This window comes from Capra hircus, chromosome 16 (assembly GCF_001704415.2).
Source record: "Capra hircus breed San Clemente chromosome 16, ASM170441v1, whole genome shotgun sequence".
NCBI lineage: Eukaryota > Metazoa > Chordata > Mammalia > Artiodactyla > Bovidae > Capra > Capra hircus.
Window position 1 is genome coordinate 58,463,674 of NC_030823.1, and position 19,207 is coordinate 58,482,880.

The 19,207-nt window shown below is 40.3% G+C and overlaps 1 protein-coding gene across 7 annotated transcripts in view; it reads left to right on the forward strand.

The window, feature by feature from the left end:
• The window catches only part of RASAL2 (RAS protein activator like 2), a 392,645-nt gene that overhangs the window by 362,827 nt on the left and 10,611 nt on the right, over positions 1 to 19,207 (forward strand). For 5 of the 7 annotated variants that reach the window (XM_013970360.2, XM_018060638.1, XM_018060641.1 and 2 more), the window contains 8 exons: positions 427 to 571; positions 1,201 to 1,437; positions 3,133 to 3,334; positions 5,420 to 5,619; positions 6,589 to 7,450; positions 15,048 to 15,182; positions 17,141 to 17,343; positions 18,561 to 18,648. In XM_013970360.2, the coding sequence (XP_013825814.2) occupies positions 427 to 571; positions 1,201 to 1,437; positions 3,133 to 3,334; positions 5,420 to 5,619; positions 6,589 to 7,450; positions 15,048 to 15,182; positions 17,141 to 17,343; positions 18,561 to 18,648 (2,072 nt within the window). The remainder of the gene's footprint in view (positions 1 to 426; positions 572 to 1,200; positions 1,438 to 3,132; positions 3,335 to 5,419; positions 5,620 to 6,588; positions 7,451 to 15,047; positions 15,183 to 17,140; positions 17,344 to 18,560; positions 18,649 to 19,207) is intronic. The other 2 variants (XM_013970362.2, XM_018060639.1) reach the window with 1 other exon arrangement.

The window sequence follows — 19,207 nt, forward strand, 5'->3', positions numbered from 1 at the left end:
GTGGGCTATTTATTCAGACCTGGGGTATTTATTCTTCTAAAATAGTAACAACATTATTCAAAAGGTAGAGAGGTCTTTAATGAGTTCCTGCTAATTAAATATATTTGTGGTTTCAGATAAAAGATGTAAAGTTGTAGCATTTTTTAAAGTAGTTTCATTATTATTTTTATAAATATCATGATGACAGTGTTAATGAGTGCTGTTTTTCCACTTCCAGGATAAGGAAAATAAACATGACATGTAGGAGGTGGTAAATCTTAGATTCCAAAGCAATAACCTTTTCTGAACAGTCTTGTGCCCTCCGTGTCAGGCACCAGAAAGAGTTCCTATTACACATTTTAGTACAGAAATCCTAAATTCTTTTGTGCTATTCAGGAAGACACTATTTATAGTTATCTGATCCATCATCTTCTCTTCTCCAAATAGGGGAGTTCATCAAAGCTTTGTATGAGTCAGATGAAAACTGTGAAGTGGATCCCAGCAAATGTTCATCCAGTGAACTTCTGGACCATCAGAGCAACCTGAAAATGTGCTGTGAGCTGGCTTTCTGCAAGATCATCAACTCTTACTGGTGAGCCGCTATCAGTGCTTCATTCCCTGCTTATGGAACTTGACTTTTTTCCATATGAAAGTTATCACAGTGTTAACTGTGATTTCCCAACCAAAGGAAGAGAAGTTAAAAGTTTCCCTAATACAGTTTTGTCTAAAATCTAAACCTATATTGTAAAAAGTCCCCCTGAACTATCCACATAAATGTAATCTTTCCCCAGAATATTAACACCACATCCTCGAATACCAAAAGTACTTTAAGAACTTTTAAAACATATTTACTAGTGTCAAACAGATGCGTTCTGATCACTATTCTCACCAGCAGTCGATGAGATTTTAGAAGACTTGTGATGAGCAGTCTGTAGAAAGATTACACTGAGCTAGAGTAAACCAAATGGGTTAGTCAGGAGCTGCATGCCATCTTCCCACTTTGCAAAACCTAGTTTACACTAGTTCCTGAGATTTACAACATCAGGTCTCTGGTCTCCATCTGGAGGTCTATGATTTGTCCATCACCTCTCAGCCGTGAATCAGTGGAGTTCTCTCTATTACTCCCTCCTCATAGTCTGACTCTGTGGGGCCACAGTGGGATCCACCCGGGCTTTTATGGGTTCTAGTACTTTTACCTTTGGTCTTTTCTTTCTTCCCCAGTGTTTTTCCTCGCGAGCTGAAAGAAGTGTTTGCATCCTGGAAGCAGCAGTGCCTGAACCGCGGCAAGCAAGACATCAGCGAGCGGCTCATCAGCGCCTCGCTGTTCCTCCGTTTTCTGTGCCCGGCCATCATGTCTCCCAGCCTCTTCAACCTCATGCAGGAGTATCCTGATGACCGCACATCTCGGACCCTGACTCTCATTGCCAAGGTCATCCAGAACCTGGCCAACTTTGCCAAGTAGGCGGAGCTACCGTAACCACTTTGTAAAAACGTCACTTGAAAGTACATGAGACCTAACCTTTAGATGAGCATGGGGCACCTCATCACTCATGTTACATGATTTTCATCGTGATGTTATTAAAGACAGCAAAAAGATTGACATCACTTTGAATATTCACTTTGTAGAGGAATAGTTAAGTAATCCATGCACCAATGGAATATATGCAGCTACTACAAAATGTGTTTATGAATAGTATGGAAGATGATAAAGATGTAATTATATCAAATGAAAAGTGCTATTTTAAAAAAGAGAGAGGACAGAAAAGAGATAGCCAAAAAAAGAGATAGGACACCAAATGGTGTATATGCTTTTATCCCCCAATATGATATTGCAAAAACCTAAATATAAGAAAGTTGGGAAGGAATTGGCCTGACCCCTTCAAAAAAGTCAATATGAAAAATGGAAAAGATGAAGTGGGGACTATTCTGGATAAAAGAGACAAGGCAGTGTTTGGATCTGAATTGGAAAAAAAATTATTAAAATAATTTTGGGAACAACTGGTGAAATAGGAACTCTATATGAGATGATTTATGAATAACGTCTTCTTAAAGTTTCAGTGTGATAATGGCATTGGTATGTGTAAGAGTTATTCATTATTCTAGAGAAGTAGGCACTAATGAACTTAGTTAGGGGTTATGTCTGCAACTTAGTTTAAAATGGTTCAATCAAAAAAAGAGAGAAGGTGAAAACCGACTTGGCAAAATGTGAACGGTTGGTTAACGTAGGTAAATGGCATATGGGTTTACACTGTATATTCGATGAAATTTTCTGTAGTTTTAAACTTTTTCAAAAAGAAGTTAGGAGAAAGCAGCTGGAGAAGAAATGCGCTGAACTATAAAGAGCAGATATGTTTGGGTGGTAGAGTTGGTACCACCATCCTTTTTTCTTTATACTTTTCACTGTTTTCAAATTTTTCTTAAGTTTGTACAATTTTTATAGTTTATAGGAAATAATTTTAAGAAATCACTAAGAAGCAGTTCACACTGGCAGAATTGATCCCAAAAGTTCTCAATATTGAAGCTTAAGTATGTTTCTAGTAGCAATATATTGAAGGGAGAAATTAGAACTCGAGTGAAACACGTTGTTTTCTAGCCTGTGGTTCTTTGAAAGTGCACGAGTTTAACTTTGCGTGCACTACATATATGCCAACAGAGGAATCTGTGTTTACCCATATTTGATCTAATTCTTATAAAAATTGTTGCTAGTTTATTTTAGAACATGTTCGTTGGATTTAAGCCAGGCCCAGAAGATAGCAAGAACCTAGACAGACAAGGAAGAGAGGAAATTCTTTAGTAGAAATAAACAGCATAAGCAAAGGTTTGGAGAAGAAACGAAGTATACTATATTTGGGAGACTTTGAAGAAGCTAGTGATACTGAGGTTTATACTGATAATGAATGTTTATACTGGCTTTAAATACCAGGAAAAAAGCACTTTGTCTTTACCCTATAGAGAATAGAAAGCCATTCAAAGTTTTTGAGTATTAATGTAATATTAAAAAGGTATGTTTTAATACTTATCACTTACAGATAATAAAACAAATTAGTCACCTCCCTAAAAAAAAAAAGTATAGCGCTGTGTAAAGTCAATTCAAAATGGTCACATCTCTTTTCCTGAATATGTTTTTTCTCATTTTCTCTCCCTCTACTTCAGATTTGGTAACAAAGAGGAATACATGGCATTCATGAATGATTTTTTAGAGCATGAATGGGGTGGAATGAAGCGCTTTCTTTTGGAGATCTCTAATCCAGACACCATCTCAAACACCCCAGGCTTTGATGGTTACATTGATCTGGGCCGAGAGCTTTCAGTTTTGCATTCCTTACTGTGGGAAGTAGTTTCCCAACTTGATAAGGTAAAGTAGGCTGGAAGGGCAATGGGAGATGGGAGGTAGAGTACCCTAAGCCTCATGAATTCTGGAGAGTGTCTACGGAGTGATCACGTTCATGCTTTCTGCTAGTTGAAAGCAACCTTTTGACCTAGAAGTCTGGGAGGAAATTGTTATTATTTCTGAGTAAAATATGTGTCCTAACCAACCAGGAAAATGTGGAAAGTCATGAAATTATTAACATTTATTTTAAAGTAGTTACCTTGATTAATGGGGTATATATTTCTATAAATATGTGTGTGTGTTTTCCTAGAAACTAACATTGAATATTGATGTGTGGTGCATTATTCATGGAGTGTAGAATGAAACGAAAACCTCATATAGTAATTTCTAACAGAAGTGTGAACTTAAAAAAATACTGAGACTATTGTGTTTAAGTAACTTATCATGAGATCTATTTTATCATGCAAGTCAGAGGGTTCAATATAATTATTGGTGTCTGTAGAGTTATATGGGATCTGAAAATCATTATTTTTTCCCTCTGCAGATGTGAACTAATATAGAAAATGATCATTTTAATCCTTTATTTTCTGACTATAAGCTAAAAATTATATACCATATTAATAACTAAATATATACCTGTCAATCATTTTCTTCCTTCTGGAATTTTGCAAAAAAGAATAGAGTTTATTATGGAAAACAGTCTAACATATTTTGGCTAGGTTTATCACAATAATTATTCATTGATGTTTTTGTTTGCCACAGGTACTTTATAAGTATCTGTGGTGGTATGTTAGAATAACTTCAGAAAACAAAGTTATTTAAGTTATTTTTCTGTAACAATTTGTTTTCCTCCATTTCCTATTATCTTTAAAAATGACACACCAATAAAATGGGGAAGAAGGGAGTAAAACCTATTAAAAAAGACCACTTTCCTAAGGAAATATAAATGGTAGGGTGTCCACTGGTACTAACACATTTATAAAGTAATACTGTTTCTTATTCTCATGGACCCATTAGATTTTAAGTTGCGGCTATGCTAAGGGTAAATTCCTTGAATAAGAATATCGGCTCAAGAGAATCGAACGAGTAAAGACATTCTTCAGATGGCCTTTGGCATCTGAAGAGTCTGCTGACTGTTGAGGAGACAAGGAAAACCCAGAGGCAGCCATATAAAACTATCTAATGGTTAAGGATTCCCATAAGCCCCCATGAGAATGAGAATTCCCCAAAGGAAAAAATGATTGAGATGGATAAAGCAAGTTGTAAAAGGTTATCCTTCACTGAATAACACCATCAGTGGGCTGCAGATACAGTTATAATATCTTGTGAAATCAACCTGGTTTATTCAGGGGCAAAGTCTTTTTAACAGGCTTTACTGTGTAAACACACTTTCTCCTTTTTAATTAATCTGTTTGGTCTTGGGAACCAGCAGTACCTCTAAACGTATCTCTTGGGATCCAGCAGTACCTCTAAACGTATCTCATAGAGTTTACCTGATTTTGTTGTTTAAACAAAAACATTGTCTTGCTGATGCAAATTCAGTTTGGCAGTAGGTCAACGTTCCCAAGGTTAAATGACTAGCGGATGACAGTTATCAACTGTGTGGCCTGCAGTGCTCTGGACCCCTGAATGCATCACCTTCTTGTATGCTGGCATGCATTTCTTTCCTCACATGATCCCTTGTCTTTGGAAGTTTCATCACACTAGCCAGCCCTCTAGTCCTAAATTCCTTTTTGGTTAGAAGGTGTTTGGTTCTTCCCCTCCCTTCCCCTACCTTGATCTACCAGCCTCCCAAAGATTTAGTTTGCTTTGCATGCCTATTTTGGTTGGAATGGCAGTAGTTTGGTTGTTTTGAGCATGTCTTTTCATTTTTATTTGCATAACCCTAATTTCTGTTTCCTTTCTTTCCTCAATGTCTGCTGCACCTTGTTTCGCCTCCTCCATTCATCTCGACGCCATGGTTCTGCTGCTCCATAACAATGCATTGTCAACCTGCCACTCCCATACGCAAACACCTACCCTTCCCTCCAACCTCCACCCCTCCATCAATGGCATCGTTGTCCCAAAAACAATATGTGGTGGATATCGCAATGCTTATTATCCAACTAGGGTGAAAATTCCTTCCTACAGGCGACCGTGGCAAAATTGGGACCTCTCCCTCGTGTTCTTGCTGATATTACTAAATCTCTGACTAATCCTACACCAATACAACAGCAACTGAGACGCTTCACTGAGCATAACTCCAGTCCAAATGTCAGTGGAAGCCTCTCCTCTGGGCTGCAGAAAATATTTGAAGACCCTACTGACAGGTATGAACTTAGGAAAGAACTGGAACTGCTTACCTCAGAGGGAGATGATGTTTAGAGATTTGTGGGGAAATCTATTGAACTTCGTTGTTGAATGTACAGCTTTAAAGTCATGAGCAATTGAATCTTCTGAGATAAATCCAATTGTTTGTCATAATAATACACATAATCTAGGATACTTTTCTCCTAAAATGATATTGTAGAGTTATATTCAAAGAAACTTATTTAAATAAAAAAGCCTGGGCTTTCCTGGTGGCTCAGACGGTAAAGAATCTGCCTGCAATGCAGGAGTCCCAGGTTCGATCCCTGGATCAGGAAGATCCCCTGGAGAAGAGAATGGCTACCCTCTCCAGTGTTCTTGCCTGGAGAATCCCATGGACAGAGAAGCCTGGGAGGCTATAGTGTCAGACAAGACTGAGTGACTTAAAAAAACATATGTCCTGCCTAATAGAAGACTAAGGGCTCTATGAAATTGGTATTTTCATGTATTGTAGCACTGAGAGATCTGAGAACCTCAGTTGAAATCAATTTAGAAATGGCTGTGTCAGCTGGACAGGTGGATACAATGTTGATGCTTAGACTTTGTTTTCTGTGTTGGCAAGACCTGTGCCTGTAGTAGGGATCCTTTGGTTGTACACTGAGGGCTTCTGGAAGGGTTAGACAGAACCAATTAACTATGAATTGGAATACCTCAGGTAGTTTAAAACCTAACTAGGAAATGATTGGAATTCTAGTAAAAATCTAAGATGGGGATGGAGGTGGTCTACACAGTGTTATCCCCCATCTTTGGAGAAAAACTGAAAATGTTGGATCTTATTCTGAGTATTGTGAGATGAAATCTGGGCTTAGAAACTAGTAAGGAAGGCTCACCGGGCCTGTGAGCTTTCTGAGGAGTTTATATGCCTGAGTTGAGGAAATCTTAACTGTTAAATTTGCCTCAGGAGTAATGAAGGGTCCTTTCCTTTTTCACAGTGATTTGCACAAACTAAAATCCCCAAGCCAGGACAACACAGACAGTTATTTCAGAGGGAAAACATTATTGCTGGTCCAGCAAGCCTCCTCCCAGAGCATGACTTACTCGGAAAAGGATGAAAAGGAAAGTAGCCTCCCCAATGGCCGCAGCATCTCCCTCATGGACCTTCAGGAGTCGCACGCAGCCCAAGCGGAGCATCCGTCTGTTATGCTCGACGTGCCCATGCGCTTGACCGGAAGCCAGCTCTCCATAACTCAGGTGGCCAGCATCAAGCAACTGCGGGAGACCCAGAGCACCCCCCAGAGTGCACCCCAAGTGCGAAGGCCCCTGCACCCAGCCTTGAACCAGCCAGGCAGCCTCCAGCCTCTGTCCTTCCAGAACCCTGTCTATCACCTCAGTAACCCCATTCCCGCAATGCCAAAGGCCTCTGTGGACTCCAGTTTGGAGAACTTAAGCACTGCCAGTTCCAGGAGCCAAAGTAACAGTGAAGACTTCAAACTCAGCGGACCCAGCAACAGCAGCATGGAGGACTTCACCAAACGGAGCACGCAGAGTGAGGACTTCTCCAGACGCCACACCATGCCCGACAGACACATACCTCTTGCCCTGCCGCGGCAGAACAGCACGGGGCAGACCCAGCTCCGGAAGATGGACCCAGCGGGGCTGGGCGCCCGAGCCAAAGCCCCGCCGTCCCTGCCGCACAGCGCCTCCCTGCGGAGCACCGGGAGCATGTCGGTGGCATCGGCGGCTCTGGTGGCCGAGCCCCTGCAGAACGGGAGCCGGTCCCGACAGCAGTCCTCTTCCTCCAGAGAGAGCCCGGTCCCCAAAGTGAGAGCCATCCAGAGGCAGCAGACCCAGCAGGTAGGGATGAGCGCCAGAGCGGGACTGCCTGCCGCTTGGTCCCGCTGTGTCCTCGGTTCTCTGTCCATACATCACTGGGAAATGCAGTCACTAACAGGGTTTCGGCTTAAAACGATCTTTTGCAACCTTTTAATGGAAAGAGGAAATGAAAAGTTTGGGAGGTTTCTGGCTAGGTGAGGTAGCAGAATGTAGCCTGACTCAACACCCAGGCGCCTTTCCGTCTCTTCAAGCAGCTGAGCTACCTCTCAGCACCGAGCACAGATCTGTGATGCTGAGTGAAGTGAAATTTACAGGCCAGATCAACTAGGATGTGTTTTGGGAATCTGCACATTTATCCTCCTTATTTTTTTCCCGTAAGATTCCAAACTAAAGTTTTGCATTCTGAGCCAAGAGTTTGATATACCTACTCTCTACTCCACACCCCAGTTCCCTCTGGAAATAGCAAGTCCCATGTGCCTTTTCCTGAAAATGACTAGAAAAATAAACAACACCTGTAGAGGCAAGGTAAAGGAGAGAGGTCATAAGATAGAAAGAAACACAGGTGGTTGACAAGTATTCACGAAGTGGTTATGCAAATCTATTCTTTCTCTGTTTACATGGACAAGCCCAGCTAGTATCACACCTAAACTTAATATAAGATTATCAAACTTTTTTCTTCACAAATAAGAAAGGTTTAAGAATTTAATCATTTCTTCCTTACATATTACATTTTGAGGCACCTAGACATATTTTGCTCTCGAAATGAACTAAGAGTGCGTATATACGTATCTTGCTTTCATCTAAAAAAGAACGTTCTCCTAAAAAGCTTCATTGAATTTTTTTTGAAAACTAATCATTAAACAAGTGATTAAACAAGTTCTATAACAAATCCTTTAGTCAGCAGAATCACTGGTCAGAGGAGACTACAATGAGACACTAATGTATCTCTTTAATATATTTGCATTTTTATAGATAGGCATTTACTGATTTGGCTCTTTCTGCCTCCTCTCTGCTGTAATCAGAGCCCTTGCCACTACTTTGATAATTATTGTTTTTTTAAAAAAAGTAGAATGTTTACAGAATCCTTGGATACAGAAGTAGAAGAAGGGATGAAAAACTTAGGTAGATTCTGGTAGCCAAGTTCCTGGGCAAAACCTCCTAATTGGTCAGTTCTTTTCTGAGAAATACTTTTTCTTCAGTCTTAAATTTTTCATATTTTTTTGTTATATTTCCCAAAATTTCATCAATTCATTTGATTAAATGCACATTTTCATTTAAAGAAAAGGAAAAAAGAAAATTTACATAAATATTATATAATTTTTCCCTTTCTTTGAATGAAAATGCTTTTCTATATATCTTGTGTGTGTGTATATGTATTATATATACATTTAATTTGTGTTAGGAAGCTATCAGTCTTTCACATCTTATTGTGAATAAATTTCCACACTTGGTTTTACGCTAGCTTCTAGTTGAGATCAGGCCCTTTCAGAGAACTGAAGTGTTTATTGAGAGGAGAAGAGAAAAGTAATTTTAGAGATGGAATACTGTGTAGAGGCAAGTGTCTACATGGGGCATTAAGTGCAACATGAGGGCCCTGAGGATGAGAGCAGGAGTAGAGAAGAATATCAGATTGGCAGAGAGGGGCAAGACAGGGCAGAGGGCCCTCTGCCTACTTTGCAAAGTTGGACTTAGTTCAAACCCTAGACAGAAAAGAAGAATGCTTACCCTTCTTTGCTTTATCATATTGTCCTCAGTTCCTAGGATCCATGATTCAGACTATTTATAGATACTGTAAATTAAATAGCCTTTTGTGTGACCACCTGAAACTGTCATTTATAATATCTCTCTGCTATATGGAAATTTAACATCGATCATGTAAGCACTGCATGATTCTGTGTGGGAATAGAAAACTGTCCAGACGGATGGAAGGTAGCAAATGCAAATGGTCTTCAGACACCAATTAAAATGCTTTCTAGCCATAGCCATTAATGACCTTGGGAATGTCTCTGTTACATTGTCGTGAAGTGGAGCATAGCTGTAGCAAGATGCACCAGCACAACTTTAAATATTCATCTCTGGTTGTGCCTTTGCTGGTAATGCCACTGTCATATCAGTTGAACTGGAAGCTGCTGTATTTTGATTGCTCAGATTTCTGGGTTTTTTTCCTAACACTGACTTTTTCTATGCAGACGGTTTATTCTTTCAAGCTTATGTTGTTGTTGTTGTTGTTTGGTTCCTTTTTTTTTTTTTTTTCCCTGCTTGCTTTTCTCATCTCATTCCTATGAAGCCTCTGATGTTCTATCTAATCAGCACATTTTTTACATAAATTCCTTTACATATTTTACTTGCAAATTATTATGCTGGAGAATTCTTCTCTCCCCCAATACTGGAGGATTTCTTTGTGGAGATTGTTCTACAGGCATTTATACTTATTGGAGGCTTTGTCCCATGCAAATTCCATTTGTATCTTGGCACGAAGGAGAGGCCATTGTTGACAGTGTAACTAGCTTCAGTCCTTCTCCATCCACTGAGTAGGAAGTTGAACAATCTACAGAGAAGGAATATTTTAGGAAGCCATCTTTTAATTTTTGGACCCTTTTTGGCTTTTTAATAATTTTCCTCTTCATCTTTTTTGATCTGTTATGCACTCTGTGTGCATAATAGACTTTATTTACAGATACAGTATGTTACCTAACCTGAGAAATTCAAATTTGAAGATGCTTTTTAGCTAGGTATTTGCCAAGTCTATTAGAATGATGCTACAGTTTTCACTTTGGGATTTGTTGAACACTCCCCTAACCAACCTCTTCTAGGATTCTCAGAGTTTACTGATTTAGTCAGCCCTTTCTTTGGTGTTGATAGGAGAAATGGCCTTCATTTTTGGGAACCTGATTATTTCAGATTAGGAAGAAGTTGAAAGTAACACGTCTTATTTATGTCTAGTAACTAAACAGGGAACTGGGCTATTCTCAGTCAGCCTCAAGCATAGCCAGGCTAACTAAGATCAATGGAAACTGCTTTCTCAGGCCCTTTTTGCCCTAAAACAAAATTATTTTTTCCAGAGACACCCTATGTAAGCTCTGTCTCAGAAGGATGATATTCCTGTTAGGAATTCCTGCTCATTTTCATTTATCTTTTTCATCTTTCATGATCACTGTTGAACATCAGTGGAGAAAATGTTCTTCTGAAGGCTATAGCTAAGCAACTTATCAATCTCTCTTCTCAATTTGTTTGACTATAAACTAGAGGAAATAAATTTTGTTATCTTATAAAGGAGATGGAACAATCTCTGAGGAAAAACCCTTTGATATACTTCCAAAGGATTGGAGGAAAAACATAGGGTATCTTTCTCCCTAGTGATAAATTGTCCTTTGGTATGAATTCTAAAGAAAATCCAAAGTAATAGTAGATGGATGATATTTTATTGAGCATCCATTGCACAATGACATAGTCACTACCATTCAAAAAAAAATGCTGTGACATATGGGGCTATGCTTCAAGGGTTGAGAGTCTAATTAAGAAAGAAGACCAGCATTCATAAGACCAGTAAAATAAATATAAAAGACAGTATTTAGTTCTTTCCTATGAAGAATATAATAAAAATAATTTTTAAATAAAAATCACCTCCATTGTCTTCCAGCATAGATAACTATTTCTTATTTGTTCAGTATTATTTTTCTGTTTTTATAATCAGTTCAGTCAGTTCAATCATTCAGTTGTATACGACTCTGCAACCCCATGGACTGCAGCACACCAGGCTTCCGTATCCATCACCAACTCCTGGAGCTTGTTCAAACTCATGTCCATCAAGTCTGTGTTGCCATCCAACCATCTCATCCTCTGTTGTTCCCTTCTCCTCCTGCCTTCAATCTTTCCCAGCATCGAGGTCTTTTCCAGTGAGTCAGTTCTTCGCATCAGGTGGCCAAAGTATTTCAGCTTCAGCTTCAGCATCAGTCCTTCCAATGAATGTTCAGGACTGATCTCCTTTAGGATTGACTGGTTTGATCTCCTTGCAGAGATTTAGTCAGCCCTTTCTAGGTTTTATCATAAATACAAAGAGTAGTTATATTAGTCTGATTTATTTTTTCAAAACTTATTGACCACCTACCATATGCCATGGGGCATCCCAGGTGGTGCTAGTAAAGAATCCACCTGCCAATGCAGGAGACGTAAGAGATGTGGGTTTGATCCCTGGGAAGATCCCCCCTGGAGAAGGGCATGACTACCCACTCCAGTATTCTTGCCTAAAGAATACCATGGACAGAGGAGCCTGGTGGGCTACAGTTCATAGAGTCAAAAAGAGTTGGACACGACTGAAGCAACTTAGCATGCATGTACTGTAGGCCATGCAAAGTGCTAGGAATATATATTAGGAATTGGTTGAAAAACAGATTCAACCAGTTAAATAGGAATAGGGTGAAATGCCCAGTTCCCATTGTACCCCCTTATAATTCACTGGACGTAGTCCCTTTGATGATACGGTAGCTACCACCACCACCAGTGAAATGAACTAACTCTTGCTTTTACAACTCCTCACTTTACAGTTGGTCCCCAGATTACCTAAGGAGTTGTTGTTTTCAATATGCTTCTAGGAGCTAAGATCTCTCCTTAGTATGTTCTTAGGGATATTATTAGTTTGTAGTGCATTATTGGCACTCATTAATTAGTTACTTGTAACAAATCACAGGGAAGGAAAGTTCTTTCAAGCAACATATTGTTAACTATAAAGCAGAAAGCTATTGAATTAGCTTCCTTGAAGTTATAAATTACAAACAGTAAAGTTACTCATTTTAGCAACTACTTTATCTCAAGCAGCAATTGAATAGAAAATCCTGGTTTCATAGAAAAGCAGCTTTGCTGTACCCTATGTGGTAAAGTGATAAGATTATGAAATTAAAAAGACATTTGTCTCCTCCAAGTATTGACTTTCTATTAATTTTTAAAGACTCAGAGCCATAATATTTTGCCTTTCAGGTGTACATATGTCAAGTAAAACCTAAAGCCCTTGTTAAACTATTTTTCTCTGCCAATACTAAAGCAAAGTATTGTGCTCTACTTTCAAAATCCAGTAGAGGGAGAACCCAGGGTGTGTGTGTGTGTGTGTGTGTGTGTGTGTGAAGTAACTTGTGGTTTACAAACTGCTTTTATATGCTCTCTCATTTGTTTCTCATAATAACTTTTGAAGTAGATAGTTATCACCTATTTTAATATAAATGAATTCTATAGATCAGTGTTCCCAAAGTGTGATACGCAGTTATTTAAGTATACAAGGTACTTAATTAATCATGTAATTATTTTAATGTATATTAGAAAAATATTTGACTATTAATATGAATTATTTATAAATATATATAAAACATCAAACTCATGATTTTACTGATAATACTGCTTAGCAAACTGGAAATGGTAGTTTTATTATTGATTATAATAAATAATATGTCAGTGATAGTGTGGTTATGACAAAAATCATGAGAATGATACGCAAATGAATGGAGTATAAGAAGCATCCCTACCACAGTGGCAATGAAGGTAGACTTTGAGAACTGTGGGTACTGAAGTTTAAGACACGTTTATGTTTTTCTTGAGACAGTGGAGAAAATGGCTTTAAAGAAGGAATTTCTAGAATTTCATTCCCAGTTGCTCATGTGTACCTCAGGCATGAAGCCATTTTTATAGATGCATGTCCATAATCTGTATAAATCAACCAAACCAGGTTCTTCTGCCAATCTTTAAGAAATACCTTCATACTTTTAAAAATTGTATTTATATCTGTTTCTGACTGCACTGGGTCTTCATTGCTGTGCACAGGCTTTCTCTAGCTGCAGAGCTCAGGTGTCTCATTGCTGTGGCTTCTCTTGTTGTGGAGCACAGGCTCTGGAGCACTTGAGCTCAGTAGTTGGTGGCTCACGGGCTTAGTCGCCCCATGGCGTGTGGGATCTTCCCCAACCAAAGACTGAACCTTCATGCCCTGCGCTGGCAGGCGGATTCTTAACCACTGGATCTCCAGGGAAGTCCCTCCTCCTACTTTTGTATGAATATTTTTAAGTCTGCCCAAATAACCTTTATGCCTTTGCATCCACTTTTTTTTTTCATCTAGTCTTTCTAAACTTCAAAGTGATCAAAATACCCCTTATTTTAAAATATCTATATATTTAGAGTTTAACCAGGCTTTATTCCAGAACAAGATAAAGATTCTTAAGGCTTATAGCTCTGCATGAGAGAGAAAATTCCCTTCCAACTATTTATAGAGTATTGCTCCTCAAAGTAGAAATTTATTTTAATTGTAAAAAGGCTAACTCACAGAAAATGCTTTTTTCTATCTGTTTCTCAGGAAAGCTAGAGAAAAAGAATTTGCTGTCTATTTCCAACATTGTTTAGGGAGGAAGCACTAATGGTCAGTTGTTATCGTTTAGTCACTAAGTCAAGTCTGACTCTTTGCAGCCCCGTGGACTGTGGCATGCCAGGCTCCTCTGCCCATGGGGTTTCCCAGGCCAGAATATGGAGTGGGTTGCCATTTCCTACTCTAGGGGATCTTCCCGACCCAGAGATCGAGCCGCCCACGTCTCCTGCAGTGCTGGAGGATCGTTTACCTCTGAGCCACCAGGGAAACCCAGTAGTAGCCTAAGACAAATTGTCATATCCAGTGCCAGGTTTCTAAGATAAATATAGTAACAACATCTAAGTTCTGTAGTACTCTGTAGTTTGCAAAGAATTTTTACATACATTGTATTATTCAGTCCTCGGAACTCCCAGGGAGATGCTCAGGATAGGTAGTGATAGTGGTGGTAACCCTACTCAATAGATTTGGAAAAAAGTATTTAAGAGATTAAGGGACACGGTAAGTGGTAGAGTTGCTACTCAAGGCCAGAATTCTTTTCATTCTGCATCCTTTTCTGTTGCCCTTACAAAAGGGCAATTTATCTAGCTATCCTAACTGGATAGAAATATCTCTTGGACTAGGCTGATATCCATTGTTGTGATGCTATATTCATCAAGAAACTTTCTGGTAAAATATGGACTTATGGATCTTAACCCATCAAGAAGTCAGTGCTCTATAAAAATGACCAATATCAAAACACCAGTATCGAAAAGTGTTTTTTGCCCTAAATGGCTGATGTGAAAATTAAGAACTTGGCATTCTGATATATAAATCAGTTAGCTACCTTGTGAGTTGTTTAGCATTAAACGGTTCCTTGGTTCCTGAGCATTCCTGGTTAAACAGGTGTTTCCTCACCCGAGCAATCAACCATCAAGTTGCATTTTCTCTCTTTCCTCTGTGAACACTGTAATTTCATTAGGTAATGACCTAATGAAACCACTGGACTAATTAATAGTTTTAAGGCCTTGGCTTTTCCTCTTTGGGGGTAGGGGGCTGGTGTGGGGAGGCAGATTCTTAGGAGTGATTTCTGTTTACAGTATTTCTGAATATTTATTTTTATACCAATGGATATCCTCTTCTCTCACCCCCAGCCCTGGCAATAATAAAATATTATTTAGAACTGAGAGCATTTATCAGAAAATAGGGATCACAGTCATGCCTTCCAAGAATAGCTGTCTTTGTGGAACATAACTGCAGGTGAGCTCTTTTGGGAAATGCTAACGGGCATTTCTGATGCAGGTTCAGTCACCTGTGGACTCCGCCACAATGTCCCCAGTCGAGAGGACAGCAGCCTGGGTTCTGAACAATGGGCAGTATGAAGAGGACGTGGAAGAAACTGAGCAAAATCAGGACGAAGCCAAGCATGCTGAGAAGGTAGGATGTAGTCTGCGTTTATTGACTTACTGTCCTCACAGTGATAGACCACCCACAGGGTCATCCAGCCAAGAAAGTGATCTCCCCAAGCTCAGCTTCACTGCTTATGTTAACCCTTCCATGCATATTCATCTATATTATTTCAGTAGTGGCTGCATGTGAAAATATGCGGAGATGTTCATCAAGCTGACATCAAGCTCTAGTGCAAGGGGAGAATGCGTTCTAATATATATTTTATTTTAATGTGGGTTGCCTGAATGTCAAGAAAACTCTGTTATTCATTTCTAGTCATTTTAAGTGAATATTTAGTGTTTCTGTATAACTAAACACGTTCAAAATTACCCTTGGACTAGACTTCCTTTCTATATCTTTGTAGTGATTTTGCCTTTTTTTGTTTCCTTTTCACCTTTTCTGGATAAAGAATTTGTAATGCTATAGATGATTTTAAAAGACATCAACACCAAAAGAAGAAAACTGAAAAAAAAAGACGTTAACTGTTGCTTCAGTTTTGTTTCATTTTGTTAAGAAAAGTTGACATGAAGAAAAAGGATTATGACACAAGAACCTTGATGTCATGTACAGCATTATTTCATTTAATTAACCAGACACCTAGCTTATGTTTGTTTATCAGCATAATCCTAAAAGCTGTACATATCGATGTAGTCTGCCTCTTCAAAACTGTGTAAGAACTGTCATCTTTGACCTTCTGGATTAATAAGCATAGTTTAGGACCATGACATTGGATAAGCAGAAGCTAATTGTCCAATTGCTGATTAAATGAGATATGACGTGAAAATACATTGCATTTTACAAAGCAACGTATAGGTATATCATTAATGACTAACGAATTTAAGTAGACCATATACAAGAAAGCTTAATGCTTCTTACCTCGTCCAGAAATTTGACATTCCAGTTATTCAGACCCCAACCACAGCAACTTCAGTACAAGAAAGGACCAGGTAATCAATTGAATTCTATGAAGGTTTAGTGAGAGTTTGTTATATAAAACTTTGGTGAGAAAACAGGCATATATATGTGTTCCAACAAGCAGTGGCAAATTGGGCAGATGACCAACATCATAATACTGCCAAGAGGCAGTATTAAAGAACATGTAGGCCTTTTGCTTAGAGCCTGTGACCTGAGGGTTTTACGCTTCCGTGGACAGGGAGAAAGCAGCAATAATATATTGTGCTATAAAAGTATCTATTGATTTAGTAGCTTGTCACTACAGAAGTGCTGCTTGCTCTTTAAGGGCTGATTCTAAGGGTGAAAGAATGGCAATCTGATGAGCCAAGCCATGCCAGAGATCCTACGACACCGGAGGTGCTACAGAAACCTTTCTCTTGTAGACAGCTGGCTTTTGGCTGATTTTAAGCTTCTAAGTGCCTGCCTGGCCTTTTTTTTTTTTTTTTCCCTGTTCCCGTTGGATACCATCACAGATTGGATGTGGCTTGCAGCAACCTCTAGTTTAATGTGGAGAATGATATATAAATATATAGATTTGGAATGCAGAGGTAAGACGTCATTTAGGAGGCAGGCAGAGCTCCATTACTATGTATGCCTCATTTTGAAGAGATCAGCAGCCCATGGGATGGCTGCTCACGCAGCATCCAGCTACACTGCTTAGTGTTCGATTAAAAAAAAAAAATCAGTCACTGACATCTAAAACCAGGGTAACTCCAGTTTTTCTCTCCTTGTCTTTTGCACCTCTTCTCCTGTGCTCTCCCTCGTGGCTCAGATGGTAAAGAATCTGCCTGCAATGCTGGAGAGAGACCTGGGTTCTATCCTTGGGGTCGGGAAAATCCCCTGGAGAAGGAAATGGCAACTCACTCTAGTATTCTTGCCTGGAAAATCCCATGGACAGAGAGGAGCCTGGCGGGCTGCAGTCCATGGGGTCGCAAAAAGTCAGACGCAACTGAGCAACTAACACTTTCACTTTTCTTTGTCCTCTGCTCTAGTACGAACAGGAAATCACCAAACTGAAGGAGCGCCTGCGAGTGTCCAGCCGGCGACTCGAGGAGTATGAGCGCCGGTTGCTCGTGCAGGAGCAGCAGATGCAGAAGCTGCTGCTGGAGTACAAGGCCCGGCTGGAGGACAGCGAGGAGCGGCTGCGCCGGCAGCAGGAGGAGAAGGACAGCCAGATGAAGAGCATCATCAGCAGGTCAGGGGCCGCCCGGCAGCAGACGTGGGCTGGCTCGGGGCACAAAGAGGTGGGAAGATGGCTAGAGGGTCCTAAAGCAAGCATCGCATGTCCTCCGTGATACTCTGTACAGGGGTGAAGGCTGGCTGTATATCTTACACTTTTCCACCTGTGAGACCTGAGTGCACTTCCTCTGAGGATAGAGGTAGCCAAATTTCCTTCAGTTGTAACAATCAGAAACAGTTAAAACTTAGTGACTCACTTAAGAGGTCTTAGAGCAAAACTGAATTTTAAAAGTGTCCGTATCCAACGTCCAAGACTAATTTCGATTTGTACAAGTCCAGAGAGGTCTAAGACACTGGACATCTTTAGGGCAAGAGAATCAAGGCAGAGGGCCAAGGACGTCCAAGGGGGACCAAGGGAGGGGGCATTTTACCAAACACCACATAGCACTGACTGTGGGCCAGGCACCTTTCTAAGCACTTCACAAAGAACATTTGTTTAATCTTTTACTGATAATTTGTTTAATGCCAACCTCTGACATCAGCATTATTATTATTCTCCTCTTACAAATAAAGAAACAGGCAACAAATTCATTAAGTCACTTGCCCAAGGTCACTTAGTGGTGCAACTGGGATTTGAAGCCAGGTAGTCAAGCCCTAGGCTGATGCTCACAAACCACTGTGCTTCGAGGTTGTTAAGTGCCGTAGGCAGCTCAAAAGAAGTCTGTGGTTTTAGCAGCACAGAAGGATTTAGCAGTCTTACTGAGAGCCCTTCCATGGCGTTAAACATCAGGGGATTAAGATACGAAATGTAGGAGAAAAAAAGAAGACCTACTATGTGTAGAGGACACTCGGAGGACATTCAGCTGTTCAGGGGAAGGAAAGGTCAGCTGTCGCAAAGTAGTGAGATTAAAAAAGGGTTTGATTTGTGTCAGTGGATTTGCTGTTTTAAAATGAAATAAGTTGTGCTGAGGAAAGGATCTGATAGAAGAGAGGGAGATAATGATGGTGAGAGGGCTCCTGCAGAGGAGATGGAAACATGTGGGATCCAGTCCCAGGAGAGGAATCAGCTCTGAATGTCTTCTCCCACAGCAGGTGAGAAGACAGAGCCTAGTGCAGGTCTTGCACCAGGAAGGAGTGGCAACACTGAGCTGTCCTGAGTGTGGGTGTCTTGTTCTGTGTGTTAGCCTGCTTGCTCCTTGAAGATGTTGGTCTCTCCTTCCCACCCCATTCTAGACTAATGGCCGTGGAAGAGGAACTGAAGAAGGATCATGCTGAGATGCAGGCAGTTATTGATGCGAAGCAAAAAATAATCGATGCACAGGTAAGCAGGTTCTCAGTCTAGTGGAAGCGACTGGTTTATCGTAACTGTTATCTCCTGACTTCCCATCCCTTGCAAACACCGAGGCACATAACAGAAAACAGCTCATTGGAAAGTTCTCGGCATTACCTTTCGAAGATTTTTTTTTAATGTTTCTTTGCGACCTCTACGACCTTTTCCTTCCTTTACTGGTGACGAATCCGTTAACCCAGCAAAGTTTTAGCCTGCTTTAATACAGGTGCTCAACAAATCTCAGCCTGGTGCATGACGGGGTTTACTTCTTTCCTTCTGGAAAGGAGGGCATTCTCTCAGGGGGGCACCTGTGAAAAGTCCACTGCATGTGTCTGGCTTGTGACCTCCACTGACCATTGCTTGGCTGTGACGTTCACGGTCTCGTCAGTCACGTCCACTGTGCCATCAGCCTCTGGCCCCAAACAGTAGTTGAGCTTCAGGGGAAAGACAGGGCTGCAGAAGGTACCCTGCCTTGTTATTTTTTTGGTTCCGTGACAGGCATCGGTGCCTGGGGTTCACTTGGCCACCCTTCTCCCTTGGTGCTGTGCTT